General features: G+C 45.3%; 1 protein-coding gene across 1 annotated transcript in view; it reads left to right on the top strand.

The window, feature by feature from the left end:
• The window catches only part of LOC138358605 (pneumococcal serine-rich repeat protein-like), a 35833-nt gene extending 21983 nt beyond the window's left edge, over positions 1–13850 (top strand). The window contains exon 5 of the mRNA XM_069316674.1: positions 12341–13850. Within this exon, the coding sequence (XP_069172775.1) occupies positions 12341–13850 (1510 nt within the window). The remainder of the gene's footprint in view (positions 1–12340) is intronic.
• Positions 13851–14076: the final 226 nt, after the last annotated feature.

Raw genomic sequence — 14076 nt, forward strand, 5'->3', positions numbered from 1 at the left:
CAAAAACGCACCCAAAACGTTGCAAAAAACGCACCCAAAACGTTGCAAAAAACGCACCCAAAACGTTGCAAAAAACGCACCCAAAACGTAGCAAAAAACGCACCCAAAACGTTGCAAAAACGCACCCAAAACGTTGCAAAAACGCACCCAAAACGTTGCAAGAAACGCACCCAAAACGTTGCAAAAAACGCACCGAAAACGTTGCAAAAGCGCACCCAAAACGTTGCAAAAAACGCACCCAAAACGTTGCAAAAACGCACCGAAAACGTTGCAAAAAACGCACCGAAAACGTTGCAAAAGCGCACCCAAAACGTTGCAAAAAACGCACCCAAAACGTTGCAAAAACGCACCCAAAACGTTGAAAAAAACGAACCCAAAACGTTGAAAAAAACGCACCCAAAACGTTGCGCCCCGAAATCACGTAAGATCGCCTCACCCAACTTTCACACGGGAAGCCTAGGAATGGGGTAGAAGTACAGGAGGGGGGCCTCGTAGCCTGGTGGATAGCGGGCAGGACTCGTAATTCTGTGGCGCGGGTTCGATTCCCGCACGAGGCAGAAACAAATGGGCAAAGTTTCTTTCACCCTGAATGCCCCTGTTACCTAGCAGTAAATAGGTACCTGGGAGTTAAGTCAGCTGTCACGGGCTGCTTCCTGGGGGTGGAGGCCTGGTCTAGGACCGGGCCGCGGGGACACTAAAGCCCCGAAATCATCTCAAGATAACCTCAAGATACAGGAGAGTCATATAGGGCCTTCAGGGTCGCCTCAAGTATCACACTTTAAATACTATTGACATCTAACCCAACCTCCTGGTGCACCAAGTCTGAAATGTTGGTCTTGTTGTCCGTAGACTGAATTCAGTTCGTTAAATAATTTTTACGAGAAATATAGGGGCGAGAGGAAGGGAGAGAGGAAAGAAGAGGGGATGAGAGGAGGGGATGTTTGAAGAAAGGAAAAAGATGGAGAAAGGAAGAGATTTGAAAAAATGGGAGAAAGGGGAAGAGAGAGACCCCGGACAAAGTCGGGAACCCACTCAAGTATAGCACAAGATATACAATAAGTTTACTGTATAGTACAACTGACTGGTCAATAATTACCGCGTCTTGGAGGCGACATTAACAATCTTACTCCTGTGAATTGCTCTTGTTAACGATAATACATTACCAATTGTCAAAGGTAGTCAAAAGTTTATTTCTAAACTCTAATAATCTTGGATGTAATTAATCAAACTGAGAGCATATGATGAAGAATAAACAGAGATGGAGAATGAAGGAGAGAGATAAGCTTGGGGGACTATGAGAGCAGACGTATGAGCTGAGAGAGAAGCATAATTTAGAGAGCTCAGAGAGAGAGAGAGATAGAAGGATAATTTAGAGAGCTGAGAGAGAGAGAGAGAGAGAGAGAGAGAGAGAGAGAGAGAGAGAGGAGAATTTAGAGAGCTGAGAGAGAAACGAAAGAACAAGTACAAATAGTAAGAAAAGGCAGTTTAGCCACAATATCAAACGGAAAACGCAAGAAAATGAAAAAGAAAACTACCTGAAAAAACGAGAAAGGGTGAGAAAACTCGAGAAAGAGAGAGAAGGCAAGAGAGAAATCGTGCCTCACGCCAATCCCACGAGCAAATTTCAGAGAACGACGAGGTGTTTGCTCTCTCAACCCGGCTTCTACCTTCCCACATGGGGTAATTTTTCAGGCAAGGACATATCAGGTGGTGAGGAAGCCAAGGCCACGCTATCATATTCCTGTGTGCGAGGGAATGGAAGCCATATTGATAGTGGTCAGGGGCCAGATTCACGAAGCAGTTACGCAAGTACTTACGAACCTGGGGCCAGATTCACAAAGCAGTTACGCAAGTACTTACGAACCCGGGGCCAGATTCACGAACCAGTTACGTTACTACTTACGAACCTGGGGCCAGATTCACGAAGCAGTTACGCAAGTACTTACGAACCTGTGGCCAGATTCACGAAGCAGTTACGTAAGCACTTACGAACGTGTACATCTTTTCTCAATCTTTGACGGCTTTGGTTACATTTATTAAACAGTTTACAAGCATGAAAACTTGCCAATCAACTGTTGTTATTGTTATAAACAGCCTCCTGGTGCTTCGCAGCTCATTAACTGTTTATTAAGTGTAAACAAAGTCGCCAAAGATTGGGAAAAGATGTACACGTTCGTAAGTGCTTGCGTAACTGCTTCGTGAATCTGGCCCCAGGTTCGTAAGTGCTTGCGTAACTGCTTCGTGAATCTGGCCCCAGGTTCCTAAGTGCTTGCGTAACTGCTTCGTGAATCTGGCCCCAGGTTCCTAAGTGCTTGCGTAACTGCTTCGTGAATCTGACCCCAGGATTTTTTATACGATAATTGGATCCTTAATTGTTGCTGATTTTTTTTTAGTAATGTCTGTTTTTTTAATTATCTTTTATATGGTTCTGGCTTTTTCAAAAAGTTATTTTTTTATGTCCTATTCACGCATATTTTCATTCTTTATATCTGTTCTCTATTTTTAAATATATTTATCCATTTCTCTCTCGAGAAAACGGCAATTAATAACTTTTGAGATCAACTTTCCTGTCGACACCAAGAACCAAAAATTAAACACTTAGAAAATGTTAAAGTTTTATTTCATAAAAGACTTTTATATCAGTTTAATTATATACACAAAAACATTTTCAAATATATAAACAGCGCTGACAGCTTTATTTAAATTAGAATTAATATACTTTCTAATATTTCCCTCTAATTTATATGCCAAGCAAGGGGTTATCTTGAGATGATTTCGGGGCTTTTAGTGTCCCCGCGGCCCGGTCCTCGACCAGGCCTCCACCCCCAGGAAGCAGCCCGTGACAGCTGACTAACACCCAGGTACCTATTTTACTGCTAGGTAACAGGGACATAGGGTGAAAAACTGCCCATTGTTTCTCGCCGGCGCCTGGGATCGAACCCAGAATCACAAGTCCAGCGTGCTGTCCGCTCGGCCGACCGGCTCCCTACGGCCGACCGGTTCAGGGTTCTAGAAGAAAAAACTCTTAGAAGTTACTGGCTACCTTCAAGTGTTTCTCAAACTTTGCAACGCAGTTAATTGCAGTGAAAGTTGCAGGAGAGATGTGCATTGTTGACAATTTCAAAAGACAAAGTCATCCACTTAATGTGTAACATTAACACGATTGGAAATAATACACATCACCAATAATGAAAAAAAACATTTAACGTATAGAACGACGTGCCGTTGTGTTTAGCATGAACGTCAAAGATTACGTCTAGGTGACGTTCGTGGATTAGTGATTACGAAATTGAATTGAAATAAGTTTGAGGTAAAACACACACAAAGGGATGAGGTAGCTCAAGCTATTCTCACCCCGTTCAGTACATCGTGTTAATACATACATAGACACACATCACAAACAATAAACATATTACCAAACATTCTGAGAGAGATATGATTACGAGGATTATGTCTATCACAGACCGTAAGCCAGGTATGTATTGTGCCACCACGGCTACAGTCAGGTGTGTGGTTCTCATGACCAAGTGCATGGTATAACAGGCAGATATATCAACACAAAATAGAACACAAAACGATAGAAATTGGATAATTTTAGATGCATATGCCTGGGGACCATTCAGGCTTGTTCACATAAATAATAATCATAATAAATTAGTATTATATATATATATATATATATATATATATATATATATATATATATATATATATATACATATATATATATATATATATATATATATATATATATATATATATATATATATATATAACCTAGAAGGGGTACCACCTCTGGTGCAAGTGTAGGGACCCATAGCCTCGGAGAAGAAAATAAAGAGTACTCAGAGAAGACCTTGTGGATCCTCACTGAACACTTTGATATTTTCTTCTCCTACCACCCCTATTCTTTTGTGCATGCATATATATATATATATATATATATATATATATATATATATATATATATATATATATATATATATATATATATATATATATATATATATATATATATATTTGTAAACTTGGCATAAAAAATTCGTGTCCAAAGGCCATGTGTAAATAAAGTATAAAAGGAAGATGGATCCATCAAGGCACAAGACTGCTGCGAGGGGCACAGTAAAGATGGATTGATCCCCGGATCAACCCGACGACCGCCACAGGGGCGCCGTTGATCCCTTCATCACAACAACCCTAACACGAGTCTCAGATTACATTACACCACCGATGGTAATTTATGCATTCGACCCCCGTCTCGGGCGAGGCGAGTCTGTGAAGACAACCTGCCTCAAGGAATTAGTTTTAACGGGTTACAGAAATGGCTAAACAAATCACAAGTTGTTGTTGTTGTTGTTGAACAAAGCCACAAGGGTCGTGGCGAGGATTCGAACCTGCGGCTGAGAACATCCCAGACGCTGCCTTAATCGACTGAGCTACGATATGGTCCATACGAGGCAGCTCCTATTGGTCCACATACGAGGCAGCTCCTATTGGTCCACATACGAGGCAGCAGCTATTGGTCCATATACGAGGCAGCTCCTATTGGTCCATATACGAGGCAGCTCCTATTGGTCCACACGAGGCAGCTCCTATTGGTCCACACGAGGCAGCTCCTATTGGCCCATATACATGAAATTTTGCAATTCAACTTCTAATACGGTAACATGTTAAATTAATAATTAGAAATTGGGATAGCAATGATCGACTCCTGACGGTCACTGGTATTTAGAGCAAGATAAATAGAACAAGGATAATTTAATAATAATTGACACCTGAGACACATTAATGTAAACATTACATAGAACTGGGTACATTTACAGTCATACAGGTGAACAGGTGATGAGTGGCTTGTGTGACTGGGGATGAGTGGCTTGTGTGGCTAGGGATCCGGGTGAGTGTGAATGTTGGTCATAGAGGTAATTTACAGCCACATACAATGCCTTGCTAGTTTACTACTACTCGCTCCCGTGAGGACCAGACCACACACTAGAAGGTGAGGGGACGACGACGTTTCGGACCGTCCTGGACCATTCTCAAGGCAAATGCCTTGAGAATAGGTCTTGGTTTTGATATAATGGTCTTGATAACTGATTTGATATTGGTCCAAGACGGACCGAAACGTCGTCGTCTCATCTGCTGGGGGTTTCTGATCATCATATCTTCAACCATGTTATTGTGATTCATCGTCTACTTCCCTCCTACCCTCTCTCTGTCTCCCTTCCCTTTTACTCTCTCTCTCTCTCTCCTTCCATCCCTTTTTTGGCTTCTGTCAGCCCCTAGAGTGTTCAATATCCGGAACATTCTAGATTTTGGAAGCTGGAGACCCTCTGTAAACAAGATGGACCTTTGTTTACAGAGGGGCTCCTGTTCTCTCACTCGAGAATTCAACTTTGATCAGAGAGGGTCCTCTCTGGAGTATTTAAGTGTTGAGAGAATGGACAATTGGATTTTATACCCATTTCATGTTTAACTTCCTAAGAATATGATTTGTTTTTATTGATTTTTGTTAGTGTGAGCGTTGTGGGTGGTGTGTGTGTGTGTGTGTGTGTGTGTGTGTGTGTGTGTGTGTGTGTGTGTGTGTGTGCGCGCGCGCGCGCGCGCGTGTTCACCTAGTTATATTCACCTAGCTGTCCTTGCAAGGGCTGAGCTCTGACAGTTGAGAGCCGAAAGCGCAATCAATCAACTGTTACTAAGTATTTTTCACACACACACACACACACACACACACACACACACACACACACACACACACACACACACACACACACACACACACACACACACACACACACACACACACACACAGATAGCTGCTACGGGCTGCTTCGTAACACCCAGGTACCTATTTACTGCTAGGTAACACGGGCATCAGGGTGAAAGAAACTCTGCCCATCTGTTTCCGCTGACGACCTGGATCGAACCCAGACCCTGGGATTACGAGTCCCAAGCTCTGTCCATTCACCCACGGAGCCTTACGTACGTACGTGTGTATCCGTGGATTGTACTTTAACAGTTAAATCCCTGAATGCTTTGCCAAAATCTTTAATGAACACTTATCACTGATAATGAACATTTCAGCTCACTAGTACTCATCACAAACAATACCATTATAATTAAACTTTACTTGGAACAAATCAAAGCAAAAAATCTGTCTTGATAGGAAAATCAATTTCAAATCCACCTCACTCAAAACTTTATAAACAAAAAATCGTCATTGTAATAGGAAAATCAATGTCTCCTGCCCCAAGAACATTTCCTCAGCACCAGGACGAGGAGGCGGAAGTGCGCACCAACGAAGCGAGACCCATATTAGACTGCTTCGTTACCCACCGCTTAATTTCATGAATAAATCACCACCACCGTCTTTGAAGCCATTAACGGCAATTCCGTTACTTGAGCATCGTGACCAACGTTGACGGTACCAGAGACATTAGTTATTGCCTTGTCTGCCTCCTCGATGGACATTTTACCGAGATAGATAGATATATATTATATATATATATATATATAAAAAGGTGAAATATGGATGAAGAGAATGGAAAGGGACAGTTAAGCGAGATTAATACTGCAGGCTAGGAGAGGCAAAATTAATAGCATTTTATTAAATTTTGAACGTGCTTTGAGTCCTGGCATCCACTTAGCTATTTCGGTCTAAAAGGCGCAAGGCAGGAGGAATTTTGGGTGAAGTTTTATGGTTAATGTCCCCACGTGTTGAGTCTGGTTGAGGTGTGAGGGTGGAGTTCAACGTTAAGTGATTCAGCGAGGTGTAGTTGAAACAGGAGTGATTGAATATATAGTGCAAAGAACTAAAACACTCATTCAGTCTTCGTGTCTGATCTATTCTCATTGCTCTCTCTCTCTCTCTCATTATCAGTCATTCTCACTATCTCTACGTATCATGGGCACGACCCCACAAGCTAACATTATATGATGCTTCACAGTTATTACATTCCTCTCATTCCAGCCAAAAAAAATGTAAAATATGTCTCGGTGTAGACACGAGACATCTGCTTCCCCGAAGCCTAGAGAGACGACACAGCGTTCATCAACCGCCCGCGGACAGTAATAAAACGAGATAGTTTCATCATTTGATAAAACCAAATGATTCATCATTTGGGACGAAGGGGTCAACGACTTCATGTGAAGACACGACGGACCGAAATGTGGTCGTTTCTTGACTTTCTGATGAGTAGTTTGGTTATCATATCTTCAGCCCCGTTATTGTGACTCATCGTCTGCAGGGTGGAGGGTTTTGGGCAAGGGAAGGACCCTCACTCTCAGGATTGGTTCTTTAATTCAACTTTATATAGTTTGGAAGAGGTATTGAACTCGTGCCTGAGTTGAGGGGTGATATCCGAGTGTAAGGAATTAGGTAACATATATATGTACACATATATACACACACTACTGTATCTGGTGAAGATGGTGAGGGAGTAGTACATCTTGTGATGGTGATAGTGGAATGTATCTGTTACTAAGGATAGTGAGGCTGACTGCTCCTGTCAGTCGTGGATACTGAAACACGAAGATCAACTTCCTAAGACTTTTAAAGGCCGTTCTGATTTTAATGTCCAAACACTCAGGTCTCAGGAAAGAAATTACCGACTCCCAACGACCTGAAAGTACTAGGATAAAAAGCTATGATTTGTTCAGATCTGAAACCTATATCTATGGGCAGCACAAAACGTGGACCAGACTGTGCGACACAGTGGTTGCCAGGATCAGGTTGGGTTACCATTACCTGTGGCAGGTGGCTACCGTTACCCGTGGCTACCGTTACCTGTGGCAGGTGGCTACCGTTACCCGTGGCTACCGTTACCCGTGGCAGGTGGCTACAGGTGACGGATCTCCCAATCCTGAGCAGTCAAAACTGCAAACTGATCAGGAATTAGATAACGCCCACCACGATATAGAATCTCCAGTCATTAGACCTCAACAGACCTGCCGGTATGGAAGTACCTGGAGCGTTGCATCTACACTATTTCCTTGGGTCGTGTTCTTGAGAAAACATTATGCTCCCAGAGCTCACCAGTGTGGGACATATGCTCCTTGATGACTAAAACTTCTAGAAAATGAGAATTTTTTAGCGTCACGTGAACAAGTAAGCCTTCATATAGTCTAGCGTAGATAAATGAACTTGTATCATGTAGTTAGCTTTTGCCATACACAATGTGATCGTTCATGTAGTCTGAGGTAGAGGTTACCTTGAGGTGCTTCCGGGGCTTAGCGTCCCCGCGGCCCGGTCGTCGACCAGGCCTCCTGGTTGCCGGACTGATCAACCAGGCTGTTGGACGCGGCTGCTCGCAGCCTGACGTATGAGGTAACTGCGTAAATGTGGATGTATCAAAACATTAATAACAAATGTATTTCACATTAACACTGATACAACATTCATTAACCTTTAGTTCTCCTCAGCTAAGCATAGAATTGACTTGTGTTAAGCATAACTGAGCATTTTTAAATGGAGAAAATTGTTAGTACAGAAAACTGTAGTAACAATATATGCTAAAAAGTTTTCTTCGATAGATTTCGATAAATGAACGGAATTCTCAGGTATACTAAAATAGTTTTCTAATTCCATATTTCTCATCAGTTATACACTGTAGAAACAAACTTAAGGAAACAAATCAAATCTAACAATGGAGAGAGAGTAGATAATGTGACTAAATGGTCATTCTTAATCCAGTTGTGACCGTATTTCCTCCCAGAAGACAGGTTGCTCGCACATCAGAGGCGATGTGGATGGTTCACCCGTCATCACAACACTTTACGTTGTAACAAAGTCAAGTTACAGTGTAAGAAATACATGTGATTGCTAGGATGGTCTGGACGCTCATGTCTCAACCCGTTCTCGCACTTTCTTACAGTCAATATTGACTTATTAAATACGTGCATATGTGACATACGTAAGTCAATATTGACTATACGAAAGTACGAGAACGGGTTGCATATCTAGTCAGCTAGTACGTTGCTACAACGTTGGAACAAGTTTTAACACCTCCTAACCAGTTATAACAACCAATATAGCAAGTTGTAACAACGTTCTAATACGTCAAACACCTAATAAAGTTGTTACATCTTGGCTTAACAAGTTCTAACACGCGGAAAATAGACACAGTTACGGTTCGTGTTTCCAGGGGTGTCTAGTCTGCTATGGTTGCCTACACAACATAGGAGATGTTACACACAGAAATCACAATAGCGTGATGCATCAAATGAACAAATCCACAAGGGCCGTGACGTGGATTCGAACCTACGTCCGAGAGCATCCCAGACGCTGCCTTATTCGACTGACCTACGACATGGTCATTTTAAAAATGTCGTAGCTCAGATGATTAAGGCAGCGTCTGGGATGCTCTCGGACGTAGGTTCGAATCCACGTCACGGCCCTTGTGGATTTGTTAATAGATGTTGCTTTCGTAGGCAATATTAGATATTGTCCGATAGATGTCTCTGCCCAACCACATCTAATATAAACAGTGTATATACCTCGTAGCATCTTATATCCGTGAGCATTACAGATAACCGTTGGGTAAATTTGGATTCCAAACATAATCCCAATTACACATAGATCACACTAACGTGATGCATCAAATGAACAAATCCACAAGGGCCGTGACGAGGATTCGAACCTGCGTCTGGGAGCATCCCAGACACTCCCTTAATCGACTGAGCTACGGCAGGGTAAAAGGGTTGAAACCGAAGTTCTACTGAACTGTCGTAGCTCAGTCGATTAAGGCAGTGTCTGGGATGCTCCCAGACGCAGGTTCGAATCCTCATCACTGCCCTTGTGGATTTGTTCATATTTAACTCTGGTGTAAGGAATTTCATAAGCAGCTTTAAGAATGATAAAGGACGAAGATTTCCTTATCTTATCACGGCAGAGTTGACCTTGAGAAGTCTATAGCACGAGTCTGGAGCACCACACCACAACGTTTCCACAACATTATGTTTAAGTTGTAACATAACGTTGCTGCAACATTGGAGCTACGTTGTGTGTGTTTACTGGACTATTTCATGGGGGTAGAGAGACTCAGTCAATATCATGGACAGAGAACAATTTTGCATCAGTTTCAACCGGCTGGAGAATTCGGGAGAGACAGTTCACTGACTGTTACATGAGCCGACTAATGAGTATAGTGCCAGAGGGCCCCCTGGAAACACAAACCGAAACTGTCTTATTTTTCACTTGTTACAACGTGTAATAAAGTTGTTACATCTTGGCTTAACGTGTTTATGACGTATTAGAACGCTGTTACAACTTGTTATATTGGTTGTTATAACTGGTTAGGTGGTGTTAACACTTGTTCGAACGTTGTACCAACGTCGTAGTTTCGGTGTGTGTTTGGCGGGTCGGGCCACTGAGAAGAGACCACTCACTCTCTCTGTCCCCTGACAGATCTTGCAAGTGTGGAGCCGAAAGGTCATTGAGAAGGTGATCACAGACTTACGTCATAGAAGACACGCTTCAAATTCAAAACTATCTTAATTTTTATCTCCCCGGAACAGATAAATAATTGCCAAATGAAAGGACTGGTCGCGTGGCGAGTTTTATCACCCACAATCACGAACTTAATTGGCGAGTGAGGCAGTGGAAGGTAATGTAATATCTGTGACATGGTTTTGGGCTGTGATTGGTAAACACGCTAAGTGTGTTATTAGGGGGGAGAGAGAGAGACAGAGGCAGAGAGAGAGAGAGAGACACACAGAGGCAGAGAGAGAGACACACACAGAGGCAGAGAGAGAGAGACACACACAGAGGCAGAGAGAGAGAGACACACACAGAGGCAGAGAGAGAGAGACACACACAGAGGCAGAGAGAGAGAGACACACACAGAGGCAGAGAGAGAGAGACACACACAGAGGCAGAGAGAGAGAGACACACACAGAGGCAGAGAGAGAGACACACACAGAGGCAGAGAGAGAGAGACACACACAGAGGCAGAGAGACACACACAGAGGCAGAGAGAGAGACACACACAGAGGCAGAGAGAGAGAGACACACAGAGGCAGAGAGAGAGACACACACAGAGGCAGAGAGAGAGACACACACAGAGGCAGAGAGAGAGACACACACAGAGGCAGAGAGAGAGACACACACAGAGGCAGAGAGAGAGAGACACACACAGAGGCAGAGAGAGAGAGAGACACAGAGGCAGAGAGAGAGAGAGACACAGAGGCAGAGAGAGAGACACACACAGAGGCAGAGAGAGAGAGACACAGACAGAGACACAGACAGTAGTAATGTAGTCATTATCAGCCCACTACCTATACCAGTATCACCCCCCCCAGCCTGAGGCCAGGCAGCTCCCACAACAGAAGCTGCGGATGGCTCACTCGTCTAAACTTTAATCCTTCACAAAGGCAAATTCTTAAACCGTGTCGTTCTTCCCATTCTTTATTTCCACCACTCGCATCGTAAAGAACTTTCCCCCCCCCCCCCCCCGACACACTTTGACTCGAGTCCTCCGGCACAAAGTCTACAAACTGCCCTAACTTGAAAGATTAATTTACTGTTTATGGTGACACGGAGTTTGGCAGCCTTGTGCCAGGGTGTGTGGTTGGGGGGAGGGAGGGGGGGCAGGTGTGGAGGAGCTGGGGAAGGTGTGGGAGGGAGGCGGGGAAGGTTTGGAGGAGGCGTACAGTTGTGGGGAAGGTAGGGAAGGGGGTTACTGATGACACTATTCCTGTGTCAACAGCTAATAAGGAATGTGTTAATTACTCTACAAGTGTCATGATCCGGACATATATCATGACACAACCGTCTTGTCCCTCTGGCCCTTGAAGGAACCTGTTGACAAATGGGTTTTATAGAAATAGCAATATCGAATATACATCTACCTCATATTAAATGTATACGATGTAGAAGACATTAAATTTATGATGCAAAAAAAAAAAAATATATTGAATAATTATCCAACTCCCAAGCATGATTGGAAAGGCAATACCGTTCATAGGAAATAAAAAATATATGCTAGAATGCTTATAAGTCTCGTAATTCAGCCTTGCCCAATCTCCTAAAGGTTTTGAATCGTGAGATTTAATAATCGGTGCATTCTGGGATTCGATTCACCAGAAAATAGATTGGTACTATTCAGAAACTAACTAAAACCCTATTCTTGAAAATGTTAATATAAAAAAGGGATAGAATGTATTATCTCAGATGTTTCTGACAATGTGATAAACTCGAAAATAATTATCACTGGCGGCTTTACGTAGAGCTACAGTGTAGCTTAACATAGCTTTAATCCTCCTCCTTCGTAGCTTTACTCGTCAATGTTCAATATACCACGTGAAATGTCACAGTCTTTAACACACACAACACAGGTCTTCCCAGCACAGCACACGCCTCTCCTCCCAGCACAGCACACGCCTCTCCTCCCAGCACAGCACACGCCTCTCCTCCCAGCACAGCACAGCGCCTCTCCTCCCAGCACAGCACAGCGCCTCTCCTCCCAGCACAGCACAGCGCCTCTCCTCCCAGCACAGCACAGCGCCTCTCCTCCCAGCACAGCACAGCGCCTCTCCTCCCAGCACAGCACAGCGCCTCTCCTCCCAGCACAGCACAGCGCCTCTCCTCCCAGCACAGCACAGCGCCTCTCCTCCCAGCACAGCACAGCGCCTCTCCTCCCAGCACAGCACAGCGCCTCTCCTCCCAGCACAGCACAGCGCCTCTCCTCCCAGCACAGCACAGCGCCTCTCCTCCCAGCACAGCACAGCGCCTCTCCTCCCAGCACAGCACAGCGCCTCTCCTCCCAGCACAGCACAGCGCCTCTCCTCCCAGCACAGCACACGCCTCTCCTCCCAGCACAGCACACGCCTCTCCTCCCAGCACAGCACACGCCTCTCCTCCCAGCACAGCACACGCCTCTCCTCCCAGCACAGCACACGCCTCTCCTCCCAGCACAGCACACGCCTCTCCTCCCAGCACAGCACACGCCTCTCCTCCCAGCACAGCACACGCCTCTCCTCCCAGCACAGCACACGCCTCTCCTCCCAGCACAGCACACGCCTCTCCTCCCAGCACAGCACACGCCTCTCCTCCCAGCACAGCACACGCCTCTCCTCCCAGCACAGCACACGCCTCTCCTCCCAGCACAGCACACGCCTCTCCTCCCAGCACAGCACACGCCTCTCCTCCCAGCACAGCACACGCCTCTCCTCCCAGCACAGCACACGCCTCTCCTCCCAGCACAGCACACGCCTCTCCTCCCAGCACAGCACACGCCTCTCCTCCCAGCACAGCACACGCCTCTCCTCCCAGCACAGCACACGCCTCTCCTCCCAGCACAGCACACGCCTCTCCTCCCAGCACAGCACACGCCTCTCCTCCCAGCACAGCACACGCCTCTCCTCCCAGCACAGCACACGCCTCTCCTCCCAGCACAGCACACGCCTCTCCTCCCAGCACAGCACACGCCTCTCCTCCCAGCACAGCACACGCCTCTCCTCCCAGCACAGCACACGCCTCTCCTCCCAGCACAGCACACGCCTCTCCTCCCAGCACAGCACACGCCTCTCCTCCCAGCACAGCACACGCCTCTCCTCCCAGCACAGCACACGCCTCTCCTCCCAGCACAGGACACGCCTCTCCTCCCAGCACAGCACACGCCTCTCCTCCCAGCACAGCACACGCCTCTCCTCCCAGCACAGCACACGCCTCTCCTCCCAGCACAGCACACGCCTCTCCTCCCAGCACAGGACAGCACAACCACCAACACCCCATGAGGTCAACTCTTCAACTCATCACACAGACACTATGCACAACAAATCGTTACAGTTCTGTCTTGACCGAACAGGTTGTCTATAAACCATTCACTCCAAGCCATAAATTGCAAACAGCATGAGAAAATATCGAGAGCGGGCAATGGGAGCCAAGCTCGCATTCCCCTGGACTGCCACCAGACCGATTGCCAGGGACGCGGGTTCAATCCCATTGCAAAGCCTCAAGACTTTCATAAATACATCATTTTCGTGTGATTTAATTCGTAAAACAGGTAATTATTCGGAGAGCACCCATAGCTTTATATTAATTATATAGCACTTGACGGACACGAGGACAAGGAGCTAGTC

This window comes from Procambarus clarkii, chromosome 84, assembly GCF_040958095.1.
Source record: "Procambarus clarkii isolate CNS0578487 chromosome 84, FALCON_Pclarkii_2.0, whole genome shotgun sequence".
NCBI lineage: Eukaryota > Metazoa > Arthropoda > Malacostraca > Decapoda > Cambaridae > Procambarus > Procambarus clarkii.